We start from the raw sequence: 23,492 nt of genomic DNA on the forward strand, positions 1-23,492 counted from the left end.
TGGTCATGAACACAGGAAATCACAGAAAGACAACAAATACTTATGTAAATATATATCATACTTGATTTGATTTTCCAGGGAAATTACGAGGCCACTTGGCAGGAACTGCTTCATCCCTCCCTCTATTTCACCTACTGTGGTAAAATTAAAAAAAAAAAAAAAAAGTAGTGAAACTGCGCTTCCCTCCAAGAAGAGGAAGGGCAAATGTTTAATAAAAGGCTGAAGGGTAGATGATTAATAAAAGCAAAGCATAATGTGGGTACTACCAGTTCTAAAGGGAGAATAAGACTGTATTTTCCAGCGGGAAAAGCTTATGGACTCCTAAAGAAACCTCCATTTTCAGACAATGAACTTTAACAGATATGCAATTTATAAAACTGGCATAATTAAGAACATTTCTTTCGTGTAAGGACAGTTGGCTCTAAATATTCTAACTCCAAGGAACAGTTTCTTGCATATTATCATCCCTAGTCTTCTTAGAATGCTTTAAAAGTTAAGGCATGTACTTCATGTCAAATACTTCATGGAATTATAACCCAGCACATATGGAAAATAATAAAATTTTATGCCTCCAGAATTATTCACAACATGGAACTCCTGCTGCGAAAACTTGTTATAGATCAGAAATGTTCTGCGTCCTCTTTCTTTTGAATTATGTTCAAAGAGATGTTGAATTTTAATAGTGTTATGTGAAAGAGCTCAGTGAAATCTCACTGAAGCTGCTGGACAAAATCATCACCTTTCATTCAAGATAAATGCAAGAAACAAGCAAGCTCTTTTATGGAGCTTGATAACTGAAATTACAGAAGTTATCATCAAAAACAAGACAAATGTGAAGCATGTGGGCCCATGAGTTTTTCTAGAAACTGATATGCTTAATGCAGAGAGAGAGGCATTAATCAAGGCAAGATGATTAATCAAGATAAGCAGAAAAAAAAACATATGTAAAAGGAATAAAGAAATCACCAGCACAGCTCGACAACCTAACATTGTGATCATGGTAGAAAAAAAGCTGAAAGAGAAGTTGGGGGTAAAATACTGGGTGAAAGAGGTCTGTGAAAGAAGAAAAAAAAAAAAAAAGAATTCATTGCCTGTTATTTGATTCTGTCTCTGTTCAAGGAAATAAAACTCCATACTTTTTTTTGTAAATAAAATGGAACTACATCAAAGCAAAACCCTGTCCTGATGATGAATTCTCTTTCCAGCTGAGAAGAAAACAACACACAGACCTGGCAAATTGTTTAACCACTCAGGTAAAAATGGATTAATACCATGTGAGAAGAGGCATCCAGTTTTCAAGAAAGGGAACTGTGAGGTGGAATTCCCACTGAACCAAAATAGAATCAATGAAGGAAGTATCTCTCACAAATAGTAATTGGTAAAAAGAGATGAAAACAAGACCAGATGAAATTAAAAGAAGACCTAAATCAGCTGGAGGCCTTTCAAAATTAATTAAAGTAGTGGCTGGAAAATTTCCAGAGCAGTCTAAGAGATGACATGCAGTCAGAGATGAAATCTCTGCTTGAGCCGCAAACACAGAGTAACCAGACAGATTAGGAAGCCCTGTGGCAAAACAGATCAATGAGGTGACTGACAACACATCTGCTGCAGGCGAGAAAGTTTTCAAAGAAAAAGGTAAACCAGAAAAGTTGGAACTAACTTCGGGCTTGCTGGCTGATAAGAGCTATGGCAAAGATATAAAGGGTTGGAGAAGAGAACTGGAACAGAGGGGCAGACAACTGTGCAAGTCTGATGCCTGGAAATGGCCTTAAAGCATTGTAAAAGCCACACTAAGACCCATGTCTTTTTCTTTAGCACTATTATTTTTTACAACATAAATAAAGTTGGTTTGAAAACTGTTTGAAAATGATCTATGTACAAGAATTTGGACTATCTCCAGCTCAGAGACTGCATCTTTGAAAGAAAAAATTCCAGCAAGCTAATCCTTCTCAGACTAACATTAAAACCCAAATGAACAGAAATGTACAGAAAATGTTGAATCTAATCACCAGCTCTAATGGCCTAAGTGAGATGGGACTGAAGAACAATACCTGCTGTTCTTCCTCACATTACCAAAAAGGACATAATCTTTCAAGAAGTGATCACTAGTGAGAAGACTGAAACTGGTCCCTCTCCTGTCCCACAGGGGTACTAGGTATGGATCTGTTCATCAGGAGTAAGAATGCTAAACAGGATGAGCTTGGGTAAAGCATCAGCAATGATTTAGGAAAGATTTTTGCCTGGAAGACAGAGAAGACACTATCTTCATTCAGATCCCGGCAACGTGAAAGTAGTAAATGGGAGATTGATTACTGAGTGTCTAACAGCACTTGCACAAAAATACTGGGCACTGGATCAACATAACTGGTTGTAGATGGGCCTGCCAATAAAAACAGGAAAAAAGACTATCCAAAACTAAATAATCTGTTCGGTCTTAAATAGAGATAATGAATGTGACCACATGATCATGCAGAAAACATAGACATGAAGAAGAGCAGGCACTGCTGAACAGTGTTGGAGCTCAGGAACTGGGTTCCTTTTGCATGCAAATACATTGGAAAAAGAGATCCAGAAGTATCCATAGCCTTACCCCCTGCCAACATGCCTTTGGTCCATCAGACCAACAAAAAATTGGTCCAAAGTAAAACCCACAAAGTATAATATAGCATGACTGATGGGTGGAAGAATCCAATGCAAATTTAAGACAAACTGCATTTAGAAACTGTGTGTCTGGAATTTAGCATGAAAACTAGATAGTCAGGACAGATCAGGAGCAGTTCAGATTTTGTGATGGATATCAGCTGTGCTGTAAATGCCAGGAAAGTTGTTTTACATTTACGCTTTCATGCTAAACAAATACTTTGTAGACAAGTGTTTTAGAGAAAACAGCTTGATTTGCTTACAGGAGTGGAAACAATTATACCTGTTTCTTGCTGGGGTAGCCTTACAGACAAGGAAAAATTGACTGGATGGTGCCCACCATGCAACTAGGATCTAAGGCTACAAAAAGAGAAAGCAATAGATCTAGTAAATATTGGCAAAGGGTACGCCACACTCCAAGAGTCTCTGTTGGAATTGCTAAAGCATGACATTATGCCTTTAGACAAGGAGCAGCAGATTAATCCCAGGTCTCTGCTCTGGAATCGGTCACTGTTGTTACTATCAGTAGGATAAATACTTCACTGAGCATACAGACGGGGAAGAAAGAAGCACAGCTCAGTATCAGCTGGTTCTGAGTGGAGGAGGGAGAGGGAGGAGAACCACTGAGAAGATGTTTCAGGAATGAATAATTGAATTCAAACAATCCCTGGTGGCAGTACCACAATGTGTATAAACTACAGAAAACTGTATTCAAGTGAACATCAAAGAATTCTGCCTCGAAAGGAGTTAATACCCTATTCTCCTTAGCAAGTTCAGGTTTGCCTTTCTTTATCTTAAATAGCTACTGTTTGGTGAAAAATGGATATAAACTTTGTTCCTGCATCTGGACATTAACCATAACAACTGAACCAGCATATTGACATGTGATCTGCAGGAAGTTTAAAAAAAAAAACAACCAAAGAAAAGTGGGTCATGGTTGAATCTGACATAGGAAGCTTGTTATTTTGAAGTGACAAACATCATCAAAATAAATGTAACAAATACGCTTGAATGGAAACCAATAGAAGAACCAGTAAAATATCACATATCAAGTATATCACATGAAGAGTGGACACATAGCCACACTTGGGAAGCAGCTGATATTGCCAAATAGTGTCCATGAAGCAGCAGACCTGGTGCCGATGGAGAGATTTTTACTGGGATGAGAAATAGCTAAGGAGAACAAAAAGAAAGTGAAAGAAAACGAAGAAATTCAAGTAACAAATGGCATGAAGAACAGAAGTTGAGAGAGACTTTTGACAATGGAGTTGGATAGAAACAGCTTGGGTCACAGAACGAAGAAATAACTTTTCATTTCTAGTCACTCTCTCTGCAAATATGTTGCCTAACTGTTCAATTTAGAATGGTAGAAGAATAAAATATATTCTTCATACTATGGTGGGATGATTAATTCTGATTTCTGTGTTGGCAGCAATGCTCATAAAAGTTTGTTCTTTAAATGCTTCCTTTAAAAATGATAATGTATAATTTTTCAACATGTAAGGATGTAAAAGCTAGAGGTAAAAATATACAAATATGAAAAAATATACAATTTAAAATCTGCTATTACAGGATAGCTAACATGGTATTTGATTTTGTATGTTTAACTTAAAAAATATATTTTCAGGTAGCATGCCTGATATAAGGAATGCACTCAGCAAGGGAATAAAAAAAAGTCTTCTCAACTGTGTCTAATTGCCAAATATTTAAGACAAAAATCACAAGTTACTTGAAAATTTAGGCTGGAACAACTGCTCAACTTACTTCAAGCAGAATGCATTTGCTCTGCACTTCTAAAAACAAGGCCCAAAATATCTCAGATTGAGCATTTAAATATCTAGACACCCAAAATCAAACAAACTTTTTGAAAATTTATCAGAGAAATGGTAGGAAATTGTGCTATGAAGAGCATATAAAGTTGTCTTTAACAGGGCTCAGGCGATAGTTTAAAATCACAGACCAAGTGATGCAGATGACAAAATACGATGATTTCAACTGAATGCAAGCTCCTAAAATACAACAGCTTTCCTAAAATTTTTCCTCAGATATTCTCTATCTTCAGAACAAAAGTTTCTAAATTCATAATGCAAAACAGAAAATAAAAACATATGCTTGTGTTGTTAATAAGCCCTAGTTAGCTGCAACACTTCCTCCATAAACAGCTTTCATAAGCTTCCAGGCAGACTTTTACACTTACAAAGGAATACTGAATGCAGATACCCATCATGCAAACAGACAGCCTGTTATGTAGGCACACACCTAGCCTGGTCCTGTGTGTATGTTCAAATCCGAGAGCTGAACGAGCACATAAAACGACTGCGAGCAAAGTAAGCCCATATTTGCGCATTGGTAATGAGTGTTTTTAGCCTTGCAAAAATTTGTGGATCTACTTAACTTTATGCAGCAGGATTTTAACTCAACACTTAACTTTATGTGGTAGGGAAAATGTGTAAAAAATTAAGCATTTTGGGGAACCAAAGCATGTGAGAAGTAGATTTTCATGCAAAAATCCACAGCAAACTGTGCTGGGTCCTTTTTGATCCGGAGAATGACAATGAATTCTGACTATGCCCTTAAGAAGGTCAGAGCCTCTAAAATCATCCAGTTCTTGGCAACAGTTTAATTATGGACTCTGGCCTTAAGTTTGGCACTAAAATATGAATACTTTACCCTGAGTTTTTTCTATATATTTTCCAGATCAACTCTTCTTTGACAGGGCTTGTTACATACATAAAATATAATATCCAAATACTAAACTTTAGGAAGACTTTTCATCAAAGTTTTTTTCAAATTCTGAGACTCAAGCACAACAGATTTTACATTAGTTATGTTTTGAGAAGCACAGAAAAACACATGGCTTATAAACTAATCTCAGTTCTCAAGGAGATGTTTAACTTACCTGCCAGAAGTCAGCAACAGTAGCAGGGAGAGGGCCCTGGGTGGCAATATATGCTGGGTTTCGGGGGTCATGGTCCATCTGAAATAAGGAAAGAGAACACAGACTGGATTTGTTTGAAGGAAAATCCCTTGCTGTGTTAGAGACAGAAAGTATGCCAGGGTACTAACAAGTGACTTCCTGAAGGACTGTTTTGCCCCTCCATCCTTCATTGGCAAGCAAAGAATTTTATTTCTATTTATAAACTCAGAGGAGACCTTTTTCCACAAAAGACTGATGCTACCACATGAATATCAGCACACATGATGAGCAACAGCCTATGTCTTCAGTGTGCAGCGTAAGATCATTCATGGTGGTTGACAAAGGCATTTATTTGAGATCAGTACTCGTGGTTTCATAGCAACCTAGGAGCCATATGAAACATTTTTCTACACTGACTGTTAAGAATGCTCCATACAACTAAATATGTTCTCCATTTCCACCGTGCCAGTCAAGGGCACATGTAACTCAGAAAAAGCAAAAATGGGGAACAAATTCAGTTTCTGGCTTTTTCTGGTTAGCTGAGTTGTCTAAATGCATGGATTTGGCCTCAACAGAGGAAGTTCTGCTTAAAGGCCTTAATTATAGCATTTAATTCAAGGAGCAGAAAATTCACTGAGCAGAAAAAATAAAGAATCTAAGAAACAAAGCCATCAAGAGTAAATAGGATTAGTGTGTTACAATGAATGTTTTTGAAGTGATGGGTGGCTTTCTTGGTTCTAAATCATAGGAACCATTCTGCTGAAAAAGAAGATCTGCTGATGGGATTAAAAAACAAACAAACTCATTCTAAACCTGAACTGGGCAATACAAAACTTTGAACATAAAGAAAAAAGACCTGGTTCAGCTCCCAAATGTGTGGTTGTGACTCAGTGACACTGACAACAGCGAGAGTTAACTTATACCCATGTAGCTGAAGGCAAAATTTGTTTCAATACATGATTTTCTTCTATAAATAAAGATCTGAATAAGAATGAATGTGAGTCACATTTGCATTATCAGGAATCTACTGAATTTATTCATAGCCTATCAAAATTTTCAGTGATGGTACATGTCAGTGTAAAAGAAGGCACCTCATAATTAAAAGAGGGAAGAACCATAAAGAACAGATGTAAGTTATTCTAACAGAACAACAATATGATGAATGTTGCAAAAAGGAAGAAAACCCTTTTATGATTCTAATTTTCTGATGTATAATTAAACCAGACTTAATATTAAAATTCTCCATGACAACACAACACAGGTAAAATGAAGTCACTTGAAGCCATTTGGAATAAAAGCTTACACTTCTAATTCACCATGGTTATCAGAAACCTTGACCATAGTGTCTATAATACCATCATTTTATTCTGAGCTTCATTAAGATGCTCCTCTGATCAGCAAACAACTCTTCACAACAAGCAACTGCTCAAAACAAATTTCAACCTTGCCTTTTGACAAAAGCAATTTGATAGCAGGACATTTACTACTGCAGGTATTTTGACACTAGGAAAAAAGTCAAAAAGTAACTTTCTTCAGAAAGCAGTATTAGCAGAAAAAACTTAGGAACTATTTCAAAATGGGCAATTTTTTTTTTTTTTCTTTGTTTTGTTTTGTTTTGCTTGTTTCCTTTCAGAATTGAGGCACCAAACTAAACACTGAAAGCAACAACAAATGCGATTAAGCAAAGTCAGGCTTAAAATTTATTTTGCTCTATGATGGATGAAATAATTTCTGTTGTTTTGTTTTGAATCCCACAGAGATCCATAGGATTTAATCATCTGCTTAAATGTTTTCCTGCACTGTAACTAAAAATCTTAGCTTAGAAAAAGTGATCTGCACTGAGAAGGACTTAAAACTCCCCATAGAAACTGCTGTAAGCTGCATGTACATGAAAATGACATCACCTCACTATTCGTGAGCTCAAGAGCCTGACTTGGAAACAACCAACAGTGAATACACCCAACTTTATAAAAATAATAGTTTACTTTGAATTTCTCCTTAAAATAAATTCTTTTGTATATATACATGCCAGAAAACAAAGGCAGAAGAAATCAAGGATGATGCAAATAGCGCTGTCATGGAAGAAATACTTCTCAACATTCAGCTGATAAATCAGGAATAGGACAATCTTGGCATTTCAGCATTAATCAACCTCTGTCACAAAGGTGCTGTTGGAACGTGGCAAACATTACAATAAGCACAGAGTAGTGAAGTGTATCAGCAGTTTAACAATAATTCAAAAGACAACTACAATTATTACATTCCAAGCACATTGTGTTGTGCAGAAAACAATCATGAGCAGAAACTCTTCTTGCTTGGAGCAAATAGAAGGCAGCAGAAAGCCCTATCACACTATTAAATGATCTTTAACTAAACAACAGTAAGAGCAAAGATTAAACTAATTAAATGAAATTCCTGGTTTCATCAATTTTCTATTATATGTACTGTTTTAAGGCTGAGTATTTTGAGAAAAATGTAAAAAATCACTACTCTGGTCACATTCAAATTAACATGAGCAGGCGACAGCGAAGGACAGTTCTTCAATGTTTTTGTTATGTTCTTTTCTATTCTCTCAAGGTCACCAAGAACACCAACAGCATCTTAATCTATCAAAGTTAACAAAAGTTTGAATAAAGAAATAAAGTCAGTAATGGGTTTTAAACTAACTAATCAAGGATCAAGTAAAAAGCTTTTTTATGTCAGTAGTCATTACCTTCTTTCAAGAATCCCTGAGATCTCTCACTTCACCAAAATAAAGCAAAAAATATATTCTCCAAGAAGAATAGAGAACACCAGGCTCCATACCACCAAGTATTATTAAAACAAAAATCAACTGTTTGTTAATATTTGACTTAGGAAAATTCTTCAGAAATCATCCTACTAGCAATTGCTTAAAAATAACAAGATTTTTCCCTTTATGTTTTATTATGTGCTTTTTATCAAAGAAAAAAATTCACATGAGTAACATTAGAACTGGGCAGAACAGCCATTTTTGGCAAGAAAAAAAGGTGCAATTATTACTTCAGTTTTATTATGGATGAATTCTCATTTTCTGCAGTGATACAACGAAGGCAAGCCTGGTGATAATGGTTCAATCTAGGTTTCCTTAATATTGTATTAAGGGGAAAAAGGGATCAAGGATTACTGCAACTGATCATGCAATTAACTGTGGTCATTTTGGTGGTCATTTTTGGTCATTTTGCCACTGTCAAAGATGGAAACAAACAGGATGAGCATTCATGTTCATTGTTGGAAAAGAAATACCACAGAAAACAGTCCCTAACTATTAGATATGTTAGTATCTAATATAAAAACAAACAAACAAACAAACAAAACAACTAAAAATAACTAATAAAAACTTGTATTTTTCTATAGTAATTTTTTTTCTTTGTAATTATAGCTGTATCTTAAGGTAGGAAAATATGGGAAGAACACTATCACAATTAGTTGCAACTTTGTTAAATTAATACCAGACCACAGACCAAAACTACCCTATTTTTTCTTACAAGAGCTCTAATATCCAGTTGCTTTATTTTTGCATGGTTTCCCTGAAGACTCCTGAATTTTTGTGAGTTTTTACATAGACTTCCTAGCACTGCATGATTTCACTGATAATGCTGATGAAATACAGCAATATCAATACATACTGGGAGAAAATCCTGGTACATATAGATTCTTGTTAAGCAGTTTTGTGTCATTGTAAGCATTGAGTATCAATGACTATTTTGGACTCTCACATAAATGATCCATCGATTTATTCCTGCCCTTTACCTTCCCCATCAGCTTGTCCAATCCTTACTTGCCACAGAGAAAAATGCTCCCAGTTACACTGTATTTGCCTTGATCTAAATCTTCTGTGTCTGGCTGAAATATTCCTAAATCATATGAGAGCAGAACGAGATCCAGTGGAGACTAAACACGATGGAAAGAAAGCTGAACTCTGATTAATTAATGCCTTAAGAATTTGTATGGATTCAAGGTACTGAGTAGTTTCCAGATTCAATGTGTTTATCATGCCAATAAAATCTACTTTCACGTATCTAATTAATGCACTCTAAAGAGTATAGATAATCTATAAAAGTAAAAGTAAAAAAAAAAAAAAAAAAAAAAAAAAAAGTTGTAAAACAAATTGTATCCAGCAGATACTGGTGAACTTTGTAATCACATTTCAGCATTAAAACTAAAAAGGTAGACCAGTCCTCATTTTCATGTTTGAATTAAAATTTAAAACAATTTTTAAATCCTTCTTTTAAAACCCCTAATGGAATGAAAGAAGTAAATCTGGCTGTGAATGCCATTATGAATTTTGGAGTCTATTCTTCGTGATGAAATTTGTATGCTGTGTTTGAACAAACTGTCACGTTAATGACATTCCTCAGTCTGGTGTCTTCAATAATAAGCAAACTGAGTTTTTAAATGTAGTTGATGGGATTTTTTTTCTCTCTCAGACACCCTATGAGGAAAAACAGAATTCCCATTTACTTTCATGACCTCTGATTTAAAAGCAAAGATTGCACATTATTTACTACTGGATGATTTTCCTGAAATTTAATGAGGACTAAGTACAAATATGACAGATGTAATTATCACAGTTTTATTCTGCACAGTCAGGGTCTCCTTGTGCTGTAATTGCAAGCTTTTCATTCAGCTGCCGATAGCAGAGTTATTATCATAGTACTTTATGTTATTTCAGAGAGGAGGGAAACAGATTTCTACCCCACTTTTACCCTGCAAATTCTCCCAAGGACTCATTTTGCCTGGCCTGATGCTACATTGAAGTTAAATGGCTACAGGAAGAACTTGGACTAAATCTCTGCTGATTCTCCTCACCAACCTCCAGCTGTGGTGAGGCCATCAATCTAACCCCAGTTTTCACAACATATTGGAGGGAAAGGAGGTCTTGAGGGGGTAGCATTTTTTAAAAGGCAGGAACATGTGGGCAGGTGGCCAGCCCATTGTCTAGCGAGGGGATTTTTTTACTGTGTTCTGCTGCACTCATTTAGACTTAAGTTAAGGTTGAGTGAGCCCCAGCTGGAGGCTGGACCACTGACCCAGAAGCTGGAGATACCCTGCGACTTGTACGCGACTGGAAGCCTCCCTACCCGAAGCTCAAATATAATTACTTTATTTCACACTCTTCCCTTGCCAGACAGCTCACACGCGCAGGGAGGAGAAATCCTCTTCTCGTCAGTTCAGGCTGTACTGGTCCTCTGCTTTTAGTGCCCATCTTGCAGCCCACTACAACGCTCGCTTCCAACCCAAAAACAGAAGCAACATCACCATATTGACATGGTAATTACTGAGGTTATTTAAGTTGAAAGGCAGCATTCTTAAAGAAAGAAATTGCAGGATTTTTTCAAGAGTGATTAAAGGCAGACTTGCTCACAAAGAAGTGGATCAAATGTGTGTGCTAACAGAAAATGTCTCAAATAAACAGCAGTAGTAACAGTAAGTATGTCCAGCTCAGGCTGCAGAAAATACTGCAGAATCAAGTGCCCAATATAATATTTCAGTAGGTATCTCAGGTTGTAAGCAGCTCATAAAGTCTCTATCACTCCTATATTCTACCTCACTGTTCACAAACAATTCCAGATTAACAAATACAATTACACTAACACTAACTTTAAGATATCTCATTTGTCTTGAAATGAAACAGTTTGCAGGGAGTCTTTCCAAACTATGAGCTTGCAAAGTAGTGATTTCCTCCTACCAACCTCCCACTGCATCACCTTCAGGAAACACACATTTTATCTATGGCTTCCAAAATAGTGAAATGACTACTGAGTTAGCACAAAACCATCTGGAGCATCTCTTTCCTTGGAATAACAGGTCGTCTACGTAAATGTTGGCTGTGGCACTCCTTCCCACACATCAGGATCCCTATCCTACCAAGAGGTAGAGGAGATCATAAGTTTCTCTTGGCAGTTTTCTATGGCTATGCAAGATCCTGAGTGTTCATCTTAACCCAGTGAAACACTTGTGCGCCCACTTATCTCTGAGTATACAAATACTGCCATAAGAGATAGGGAGACAACTAGAACTTTGCTTCATCACTGTGACTTATTTGGACAAAACTCTTGAGTATGAGAAAGCTATAAAAATCTTCTAGTCTCGCAGAAGAAAATACCCTTGTGTGCTGGATGGAGTGGCAAGACTACAACTCCCTGTTAAAACATTACTTAAAAGCTGTGAAAGTGGAGATCCTCTCCCTTCACTACCACAGGGCATCCAGACAAAGCAAACTACTTCCCAGTTATGTCAATGGAATATCTTGGTCTTGCTTCTCCACCCACAACACTACCCAATCTCAAACTTTTCTCATCAGTGTAATTAAGGGAATAACTACAGTATAATCTAAAAATATAATTGCAACAGGCATATACACACATGCAAGCTTTCACCCCTTACCCATGCTAATCTGTGTATTAAAACCAGGATGTGTCCACAATAACTTTTGGGCAAGTTGCAGAAACCCATCCTGGTGTCTTTGGTAAAAACTCCTGCCATCTGTGCTGCTGCCAGTGTTGAACCTGGCTTAGCCCCATGTCTACAAATGCTGCAATTCCACTTCCTGTAGTCATGTGAATGACAACCGAGCTCTTAAAAGAATATGGTATCTTAATTACCGCATACATCTTGCACTTGCTATGAAACCTCTCAGATTTACTACCAAATTAAGGCTTGAACTCACCCAATATTCCTTGGAGCTCCAAGTTACTTTGATGATCTTCTAATCCTAGGGCCAGATAAGAGCTTGGTCTAGGCAGAGACAGACTTAAAAGTAGTCTAAAAACTGCATTAATCTTTGTGCATCTATCCTTGTTTTCTAAAATGACAGCTGGCAATCCCTGAAACATGCAGGTGCTTTGGTCTACCCTCTACCCTAAGCCAAAGACAAAAACATCCTGAAGATGCCCGTTGAGTTCTATGTGTTTTTAAACGCGTATTTATGTGAATAAAACATTTTTATATATTCAAGGAAATGAGGCTTTTGAACTCCACTGAAAGTAAAGACGATGAAGCTCACAGAACCGTTTATATATATATATATATAAAGATATATATATATATATTTTTTTTTTTTTCTGTTTTGGAAGAAGCATTCTCAACAACATTAGAAGGAAGGAAGCAGCCTGTAATTTCATGCTGTTGCAAATTGTCAGCTGCCTTGCCCACATGAATTGATTTAACTGGGGGAGTGATGCTCCCCAGGAAAATGAGACAGTAATGGCATACACAACCCGCTACAGTGAGAGCTAATTCTCCATCTTAAATTCTTTCTCACACAGTTTCCCTATAATAATTTAGATACTTAAGTAATGTGAAAAAGAACCAAGTGCAAAGTGACTCCCATACTTTTTCTCCCTCAAATGTTATCTTGACACTTCCATTGAGAAGCTAGGACAGGGCAATACTACTGGCTCCATCATAGCTGTTTTGTTTCTAATAGTGGAGACCTCTTCTTGTCACTTTTCATTGACAAGAAAGGATCCATATTCAGTTTGCATAGGGTGAGAAAGGGCAGCTGGGCCAGGCTGGAGTATTCAGAGGCAAAAACTGGGCAGACCTATTTTGCAGATTGAATGGACACATGAGTGGAGAGGGAACTTGTTCTTCCTTTTGAAACAGCAAGCTCAGAGAAGAACCAGGAGAGCTACAGAAACATAGAGCTACACATTGGGAAGGCGGTAGATGAGGAAAGCTAAGAGGAAATGTCCAGAAATTCAGAAGCTCATGGAGCTCAGTTGTCTGCACCTGCATAAACCATTCCTCCTCTGACAGCAGTAGGACTAGGTAAAAAATGAGTGAAAAACAAGAAAGCTTTACCTCCTCAGAAAAGGAAAGCCATACTAAGGGTATATTGCTGAATTTTATGATCAGTAAATTACTAACATCAAGCACAGAAAACCTGACATTATTACGAGGTAGAAGAACGACCATCTAGTGACTATTTTCTTAGTACATAATCCTTAAGAGTATTGAACACATTTGTAGGATATTTCTTTCTCTTCAAAGAGAAAGTACACTGAGACATCAGTGTTGTGCGGCAGTGAGGTACCTCAAGTTATCATATTTTAACAACAGGGAAAGACAGGGACCGAATTTGGATTATTTCTCTTAGGTTGTTGTACTTACAATTGGGCTAGCATTAATGTAGTCTGAATTGTCGTGGCTATTTTCAGCTTTCAGACATATCCTGGAATGATCATCTGCAAAGGCAAAAATAAAGAGATGAAAGTTTCTATACAAATATTTTACTCATTGTAAGTTAAACAATGCGAAGTCAGATTTATGTGTTATTTCAAGACAGCTAAACAGTGTATATCGCAGACAGGATATTTCCTTCTGATTCCTAACCTAGCATAGCTTTGATGGAAACACCGAGTCAAAGCCTGACTCAGGAACGAAGCTCTATGATAGTTCGGAGGATGCGTAAGAGAAAGCATGTCTTCATTAGAGAAGGCCTTGTTAGTGTTAGGTCAGAGGTTGGACTAGGTGATCTTGGAGTTCTCTTCCAACCTAGACTATTCTGTGATTCTGTGATTCTACGAGATACACCATAATATGGTGTTGTTCAGGGAGTTTAAGATTTAAACTAGGAAAATTACTAGGAAAAAAAAAAAAAAACAAACAGTATTACAGAAAACATTCCTGTGTTTGCAGGGTCATGGAAGAAGTAAGCTGATGGATTTGGTCCATCTGGTTTCTCTATAAAATGAACAGCCGGAACATCGAAGTACAATTTAGAGCTGGACAGAAAGTTAATGTGACCTGATCAAACACCATTGCTGTGTGGTGCTACATGTGATGTGAGGAGACAATATGACTTGGCGGTGCTCACAGGAGAGACAAAATCAGATAACAGCTACAAATAAAAGTATGATGGGAACACATACAGATGTTCCTGCGCTGTTAGTAATATAGCCAGTTCAGGCACTACTAGTAAAGAAAACAGCAACTCTGGACGTAAAAGATTTACTCATGTTGTTTGTCCATCATCACGATTCTTTTACTGTGTTTTAGCTGGTATTTTACTGGTTCTTGTTCAGTTATGCTTAGAGTAGATATCGTTGCCCTTTAAATTCTTTAATCTTCAAACTCTAGCCCTTTTTTAAAATTTCAGGGTATATATAATGGATGGCATTTATTTGTCTGTATGTATTGAGTGACAATGCAGATGTCTGCATCTGTTCCAGTCATCTAGATTCACTTTTCGTTAAGAGAAAAAAATATTTCTAGGTGATGAATCATCTCATCTTGATTTAGCTGTCTCAGGCCAGACAAATTACACACCAGAAGTTCCTTTTTCTTTCTTTTGACTACAGAGAGAAGACCAGACCACATACAGATAATTTATGCAAGAAATGTCTACATCTTTAAATACGAATTCCAAACAACTTGTATATGATACATAATCAGCATGGTTCACACATCTCAGCAAACCTACCCTGCACAGTGTAGTGTGGAGAGAAGTTGTGGAGCTGCCCTTCCAGTAATCTTCTACTTTGGGTGTTTCCAAGTTGAACATGGAAACTGATGTTTTGAGAGGATCTTTCCACCAGTTACTCAAAAAGCCAAAGTAAGGGTACATAAACATACCTTGACCCCCTTTGTATCTTGTCTAGTGACCATCATGATACCATTCCTAATAGCAGAACTACAAGTTGGCTTTTGAAATTATTAAGTACTCTTATGTTAATAGTAAGTAACAATAAATGGGGTATCAAACATCGTAAGTAGTACACAGGAAAGTAAAGATGGGGTTTGAGCACTACTTATATTTATTCACCAGTAATCTCATGGCAGTTCAATATGTGAAAGGCAAATGTGAACAACATTCTTCTGGAATAAGACTAGAAGTGTAACAAATAAAGCATGACAAATAAATGAAGAACCATTCATTACTATTCACATAAAATTATTTCCTCTGGTGAGTTTTAAACAGAACATGAAGGTCAAGAAGATGAGAAAGGGAGCATGGTCATGGATACTGTTCACCTTTACTTTGGCACCACTGCCCCCAAAAAAATGAAACAGAACAATGAACATCTGAGATCTTGGGACTACCCAAGATTTTTTACAGGATGCTTTACAGTAAGCATTTTCACAGAGTGCTTGAGGAAGATCTACAGATCTGAAACAAGTTTCAAAATGTATAACCAAAAATGGCTATTGGAGATACACAGGTTAAATGCATAAAATCTCACCTCTCACATATCTTAGGCTAGGTAAGCTCTTAAGAACAGACGCATCCATTATACAGCAAAAGTGTTTGAACTAATCACCAAAGAAAATTCGTGAGGTGTTTTCAAGTAATGGATGTGGGAGACATCAGGGACTATGACTCATTGGTATTTAGCAAACAGATGTTAGTGTGGTTCTCCAATAAAAAGTCAAGTATCAGATCTGTAATTTTGGAAATCTTTTCTTTTCTTAAACATAATATTTTATCCAGATTCCCCCCTTTTAGTGTACCTTATCATTATCTTGCTGTCTTGTAGGGTTTATCAGAGGGTGACACAAGTTAATGCTTTCATAGTAGTGAGACTTTGTACTTGCTTTCAGGAAAAAAAAAAAAAAAAAGAAAAAAGAAAAAAACAAACAGGTGCAAAAAAGGTTGGACATGTGTTTTCTGCATATAGCAAGAGTTTTCACCCATGTGTAGTTCAGTTGCAGCATTAAGTGTTCATATTGACAATGAACAGATTGTGCTTGTCTATGCCTGTTATCACCTCAAAGCTTCTAGGAACTAGCATAATAGCTCTCCAGAAACAGGCAGAAAAGGAAAAAAAAATACCACAGACACCCGTTTGCTAAGAATTACATTAAAAATTAGCAATGTTAGCATAAGCAATAAGCAACTATGGGGAAATGCCAAATGTACAAGGTTTTTTGTTTTTGTTTTGTCAACTACACATTGATTATGTCACAGGCAATGAAAAAGGAGCTGGAAAATGAGGAGATACAAAGAGAAAGGAAGGGGATGAAAGAAAAGTAAGAAATATAAGATCAATCTAAAAAGCAAGCAAGAAAGATGAATGAAGAAATAGGAGGGGAGAGGGAAGATAATAAGGAAGTGAGAGAAAAGACAAATGCTGTTACTAGCTACTGCAATCTGGGCAAGCTACAACTAGCCATCATTTCAAATATCTACAATAGCTACAGACAAATGCTGCACTACTTTGCATTTGTTATCGCTCGAGCCAAACCACAGCTGAGAGAAAAATAAAATGTATAGATAGACGTGTGTGGCAGAGAGAGGCTTCCTAAACAAGAAGGCTACTACTAACATATAGCTGAGGAGAAATACAACACAATGTGGTATTTTATACGCATAAGGAATAAAGTGTAGAGAATAGAAGATAAACGATAAAATATAAAGCAAACACAAGTTTGCAATATATAAAAACTCAGCTTATAAACTGAGACACCTAAATTAAGTTGTTTACATAATGGTATCTATGTATACTAGGTCACAGTTAATGGGACTTGAATTAGTTGGCTAAACATCAACTCCATAACATATGAGAAACTGTAGAGTAGATGTTTGCACAAGGTTAACAAATATGACACAAAACCTAAAGGCTTCTTTCCTATTGGACCAGCATCTGAAACTCACACAGGCTATCTGAAGGTCATCCTAGAGCTATTAATTCCACTGTAAACCAGAAGCCTATTTTTGGGCATTGCATAGCTCTTTCAGTACCACTGCACTGACTGAGCACTTCAACGGTGGTAATGGGAGTTTTGACATTTGGTTCACATGGAGCCAACTACATAGAGCCACTTAAATTTATGCATCTTAATCTATGATTTCACAGAATCATGCTCACACTGAATCATTAATTTGATGCTTCAGTGCATATGGGAGACTTTTGGTTGTCTGAAACCTGGCATCGCATAGCAGGGCATCACTCCCAACAACCAAGATGGCACCTTTTGCCTGGACCATTGTTTTCCTCTGTACAGATTTAGACTGGCATTTTCCCCTCTACATACATGCAGATATAAAAGCACTCTACAGAACTACACTGAAGTAAGAAAGTGAAGAACTATTGAGGAGCAAAAGTGGAACAGTCTGAAGACTGTGAAGAATCATGATGAAGAATCACGAATAAGCAGCTTGCTCTAATATATACCACGACCTGTGGACAGAGTGATGATAGACAAGATGCTCACTGCAAAGAATATTTCCCAGATGTTTAAAATGCATGTATATATCTATGGTATACACACATACTCTCATATATAACAACATGCAGTATTGATCCTATTGATGTGTTTTTCAGAGATGCAAGAAGAGAAAATTAAATGCAAAAACCATTTTTTTTTTGACATCAACAAATGGGGCTGTTCATGTGTTCATACAGAAAAGGAGGCACTGCATTACCCTAAATTATGGCAACCTTCCTGTTGCTTGCATAAAATGATGAAATTTTATTAATTTGGAAGGTCTGAGTTACTTCACTTTGAATATTTTAAACTAGTAATTAATTAACTAAGTGCAGTGTTGAGATGCTTCTGCCACCAAATATTTTAGAATCTGTAAAGAGAGAAGACACGTAAAAGAATAAGATAGGATAGAATTGTGAGCTTAAAGATCTTGTTTATCTAGAAATGACATCAGTTATGTAATCAGTAAGAATACTATCCCAATATTTTAGGAGTGGTTGAGAAAGGAAAAAGTGAAGTAAATACAACGTGATATGAAAGCTTCTTTGAAGCCTTCCTAAGATGAAATCTTTTGCATGAATTGGCAATCTTGTTTTACCTTGTCAAGGTGATTATGAATATGAAAAGGGTAAGGAAATGCTAACAAGGCATTACTCTGAGAATACTTTGAATATAGCATAACAACTTAGTAGCATATCAAAAGAATATCAACTTTGCTTCTTAATTTATTCAGGAGCAAATCTGTGACTTTTTGCTACAGTTTTCATGTCAGTCAAAACCTGGGCAAACTGGGCTCTTTCTCAAGTCGGTCTAATCCTAGAATGTACAATAACCACCATCTTATCAAAATTTATTATTGTTTAAGCTATGTGCCATGCTTTTCACCTATCATCAAAGTAGTTTGAGGGGTATAACATGACAGCTGTTTACCAGTACACAGCAACTTTGGAAAGTAAGAGCAGGTAATTTTGTGCAACTCAGTCACAATGGAAAGTTCCAAGTATGCTAATAGCCAGAACAGAAGTTTTCATGTTGTAACAAAGCCATGAAATAGCATTTTCCTCTTGTAGAAGTACTAAGAGACTTTAAGTGCACTAAAACATTTATAATTAAAGCTTTAAATAAACTGCAGACACCCTGTTGGTGTCCAAATACCTTCATGAGTAGTATTGATTCAGTCTGGACTCAGTGCTGAGAAGAACAGGGATACAATGCACCATGGAAGAAGCAAGGGGCAGGGATTTGTAAACTGATGGCTGATCACTGTAGGCTGATTCATCCACTTGGTACAATATGATGAAAAAAAGCTATCAGCTCTGCTCTGAAAATAGCTCAGCTCTCTAGCGTGGCATGACACCCAAGCTCAAATTTTCTGCTCTTTAGCCCTGCTACAGCTATAATGCTTCTGGACTCATGACTAGACTGTTCTAGTCTGAAGGTCCCTATCTCACTGCTCATTGTATCATGCAGACATATTTACTGCATCATCTGAATAACCAGCATCAATTTCTGGCAACACCTGCGACTCCCATGCTGTCTCCAAGGCAGCAAATAGAAACAATCTGGCTTAACTTTGGAACAGGGTCTTGAAACAGCTTAAGATGGTCCACACTGTAAGTTCACATTGACAAGAACAACTTAAGCAAGAAGATCAATTTGGATCAATACACATTATCATGGAACAATTTTCACTTTGTATTATGTCCATTAAATTTTTTCGGGACACAAAAGAGCACAGAAGTCTTGCACTCATTTAACTTTCTTGCATACGTTTTTAGAATTTTCCAATAGGTCTGATCCCCAAACAAATGAAGTCAGTCAGGTGTTGCTTGCAGACTTTTGACCAGCACCATATTGTTCAGGAGAATTTATATTGCCAAACTACTGCACTCCTCTCCCAAGCAGTACAGTACAGCAGAAGGAACGTCTACACTAAGGAGAGCCAAATCCTGCTGAAACAAATATGCAGGCACTGATGGGCTCAGCGAAATTATGCAGCTCCAAACAATCTTCACTCCAAATCTGGCTCTGACATTTACTTAATGTGTTACCTGTCATTTCCCCATTTCTAATGGAGGAATAGTACTTACTCTAGGCTCTCATAGGGAAAATTAATGTTTTCAGGGCACTTTAAAATTTAAAATAGCTATATGTGTTTGCCAAGCTACCCAGTTGGATTGTGGGCACACTGATTGAGAGCATTTTTGTTGCTGTGGTCTCTGCATATATTCTCAGTTTCAGTTTTGTTTCATTGGTTGCTTAATAAAATGTGTGGCCATGGACTACCAGTGTAATCTATGAGATATATATTTGCATAAGAAATTGAGTTTTTATTTCAAGCTCAAAAAAAGTGGCTGCTTACAGGAAAAAGCAAATTCTAGGAATATAAACACTGTCTGCTTTTTTTTCTTTTTTTTTTTTTTTCTTTTTCCTTTCCTTTTCATCGTAAGCCTAGAAGAGAGAGAAGCCAGTTTGCAAGCTTATCCACTGAAACCTAAAGGGGCTCATTCAGTACAGCTGAGTATCTGATAAACAGATCATCTAGCTCTGATTATAGACTGCTGGTATTACTGTTGGATGGACATGATACCAACTTGTCTAAACACAAGCCAAACTTCTTTCTGTTGAATGGCTACAGATGCCACTCTTGCACAGAAAGTATATTCCAGCATTGAAAAACACCCTGGCTATTGAATTTCATGAGACAGCACAGCTGCAGCAGCAGTGCTGGGTGACATACTTGTGCATTTTTGTAACATATATGCAACTTCTAAGGAGATAAACAGCATCTGAAATGAGAACAGGACATGCACCCAGCCAATATTTATAGCTATTATCTTCTAGTACACATATACACAACTCTGTATTCTGTTTGCCTGTCATCTGTAGCTCTCAAACCACTGTGCAAAGGGTATTGAGAATTGTATTGAGAACTTAAAGTGTAACCATGCAAAGTAAAGCATACATACATGGTACCACAGCCCGTGAGCGATTCTTCTGGATATTTTCCTCCTGCTGTGCGGTGGTGGTGGCATTGGGTTCAGCCTGGTAAGCACAAAGAGCTTCCCACTCTTTCTCCAGACGATTCTTATTTTTCAGATGATCTTCCATGTAGGACTGGAAATAAAAGAATACTGTATTAAGCATTGGCTTATCTGGTCTCAAAGCGAAGCTAAAAGGATGTATCTCAGAATAGAAAGCAGAATGGGAAGACTTCAGGTACAATTCAGAGCTTATCCAAGTACTTGCTCAGAGTTTGTTTCCAAGTTTTAAAACTGTTGAAAGTTCAGAAACTTGGACTTTATCCTAAAGGGAGGGAAGAATGGTCAGGAGTCAAAAATCAGAGCACAGGAGTCCTGAGCTTTGGGGACACAGCACACTCAGTCTTATTACTAATTCATTTACTGAAGAGAGATTATGTCAGGCTCATTTGTGCTACTCAAAATATGAACACTACAATGCACCAGCACTAACTGAGAAGAAATGCTTGAAACCCCCAGTCATGGAGCTTTGGGAGCAAGCTATTTCTTCTTCAGTACACAGAAAATACACAGTACACAGGCAGTGGAAAAGAAACAACAGTCCATGGATAAAAATGACTTCATACAACAACAGCTCAAGACAAACTGAAGTTTTTAAAACTAAAGTTCAAGCACACATATGCAAGTTACATGAAACCTGAATCATCAACAATACATCTGCTGAGAAGAATTAAAAAATTGCCAGGCTAAGTGTCATAGTTCAGGTCCTGGGTCATGAGGAGCTCCTACTACACAGGGATAGGCATGGAGCAGGTCTTGAACTAAGAAGGTGGTGTTAATTAATATTAATATTAATATTAATATTAATATATGTTGTCAAGGACTGTGCCTTGTACCTGGCACTCAGCAAAGTCAATAGTGTTAGGAGAAGCATCTCCAAAGAAAATTTAACAGGCTGTCCCAGGAATGAGAATATTGGTGTAGGTTTTGCAGATCTCACAAGACTGGAGGTTCAGTACAGACCCAGATCAGTTCAGTTCCAGTGGTTTGCCAACAGTGAAATAAAATCCTGCTCCTTCATCTCATGGTCCTGAAAATTGTTCCAAGTAGGTAATAGGAAGAGAGGAAGAAGGAGGAATGGTGGGGAAGAACAGATATTGTTTCTTCCCTTTAACAGTCACATAAAGAAAACTATCACCTGGTACTTAAAGCCTACTTATGCAGACAAAATAACCTTTCAGAGCAACAGAAAAATTGCAGATTACACCCAAGTTAACATCCTTAAACAGACTGAAAAACAGAACAGGTTGTTTAGGGGTGAGCTGAGGATCTGGAGAGGAGTCAGGAACAGAGCTGTGGATACCTCAGGGCCCCATGTTAGTCCAAGGGATTCCTGCTGGAGCATATACTGATGCTGTCTAGAAAACCTCCTTGTAAAAAATTACCAAAAAGTATAAAAAGCCATTTAACTGCTTAGAAAACCAGAGAGCACCTCTGTTATGTCAAAGAGTCCTTCCCTGACATGCTTTAAAGAAAGAAGGCTATCCTGCCCTCTTGGCAGGTTTAACAGAAGGTGCAGAAAGCTCCAAACTCATCTGCCAAATGTGAGCGTTGCTAAAGCTGTCATTCGCTGCACTCCCCACCAAACAGGTGAAGCAGGTTGCTGGAATTTTTTTTTTTTTTGGTTACAAAAGAGCTTCTGACACAGCTTTGTCTTGTGCAAGGTTTGTCAGATGCGTGCATCTTTATACGAGATTTTTAAATCGTGCCCGTTTGTGAAAAGCTACTCAAGAAGTGATGCTTCCAGAAAGACTACCTGAATGCTTCTTTAAGGACACAGAAACATATTGCGTTGGAAGAAGGGTTTCTGAAGGAGGTACAAAATAGTGGTGGCCTAGATACAATCAAAACACCTACTGTGTGACTGCTTCCTTGCTCAAATGAAGCAAAAAACATGGCAGGGAACAGGGCCTTGACCTGACTGATGGGGAGCCAAGGGAGCTGCGTGGCCCCATCTCTCAGTGGGTCAGAAAATGTGAGCCCAGCCCTAAGCTGCAGGCTGCTGGGAGGATCCCAACCTCTGACAGTTCGCTTGTCCTTGCCAAATGGGTGTTGCTGCTGGGAAAAGGATCTCTATCCTGCTCTTTTCTCCAGGTAAATCTGTGCCTGGACCTGTACACTGAACGTCATCAGAAAAAGATAATTCCTCCTACACAGAGATATGGGCATATAAGAATTTGTTATGAGGAAAAGGGGGAAAAATGGTGAAATCTTAGAGTACCACAGGGCCAGGACTCTTGCCTCAGGAAAGCAGTTCTGCACGTGGCAGGCAGAGATCAGGCAGGCAAGGGGCAGATACCAGATCTTCCCCATTTTAAACCACAGTTTTGTAATCTGATTCACTTTGACATGCCCATCACCAATGTCTCACTGACTTCAGTGACATTTTATGAAGATACATGGGTCTGCCAACACCAAACCTTTCCAAAATACTGTGAGGTCCATGAAACTGTAGGAAAAGCTTCAGGAATGTTTCACAAGTTCAAGGACTGTGTTTTAAAAATAAAATAAAATTGCTAAATATGTCACAGTTAAGGTATTTTGATTGCTTTTAGTGGATATGAATTTGTAAACAACTCACCTCTTCTTTAAAAGGAAAACTTTTTACTTTTACCTTCCTTTTTAAGGAAATCCTGAGTGTTTTAAAAATGAAAGTACAAATGAAAACACACTGCAATCTTTACTTTCACCAGACAGCCACTTTTCATGTAGTTTCGACA

General features: G+C 37.4%; 1 protein-coding gene across 1 annotated transcript in view; it reads right to left on the reverse strand.

Moving 5' to 3' along the window:
- The window catches only part of PTPRN2 (protein tyrosine phosphatase receptor type N2), a 654,334-nt gene that overhangs the window by 40,641 nt on the left and 590,201 nt on the right, over nt 1–23,492 (reverse strand). The window contains exons 15-17 of the mRNA XM_082755144.1: nt 20,701–20,848; nt 13,694–13,767; nt 5,540–5,617 (exon numbers count right to left, since the gene is read on the reverse strand). Coding sequence (XP_082611270.1) covers nt 5,540–5,617; nt 13,694–13,767; nt 20,701–20,848 — 300 coding nt within the window. The remainder of the gene's footprint in view (nt 1–5,539; nt 5,618–13,693; nt 13,768–20,700; nt 20,849–23,492) is intronic.

This window comes from Aythya marila (assembly GCF_965140915.1).
Source record: "Aythya marila genome assembly, chromosome: 2".
NCBI lineage: Eukaryota > Metazoa > Chordata > Aves > Anseriformes > Anatidae > Aythya > Aythya marila.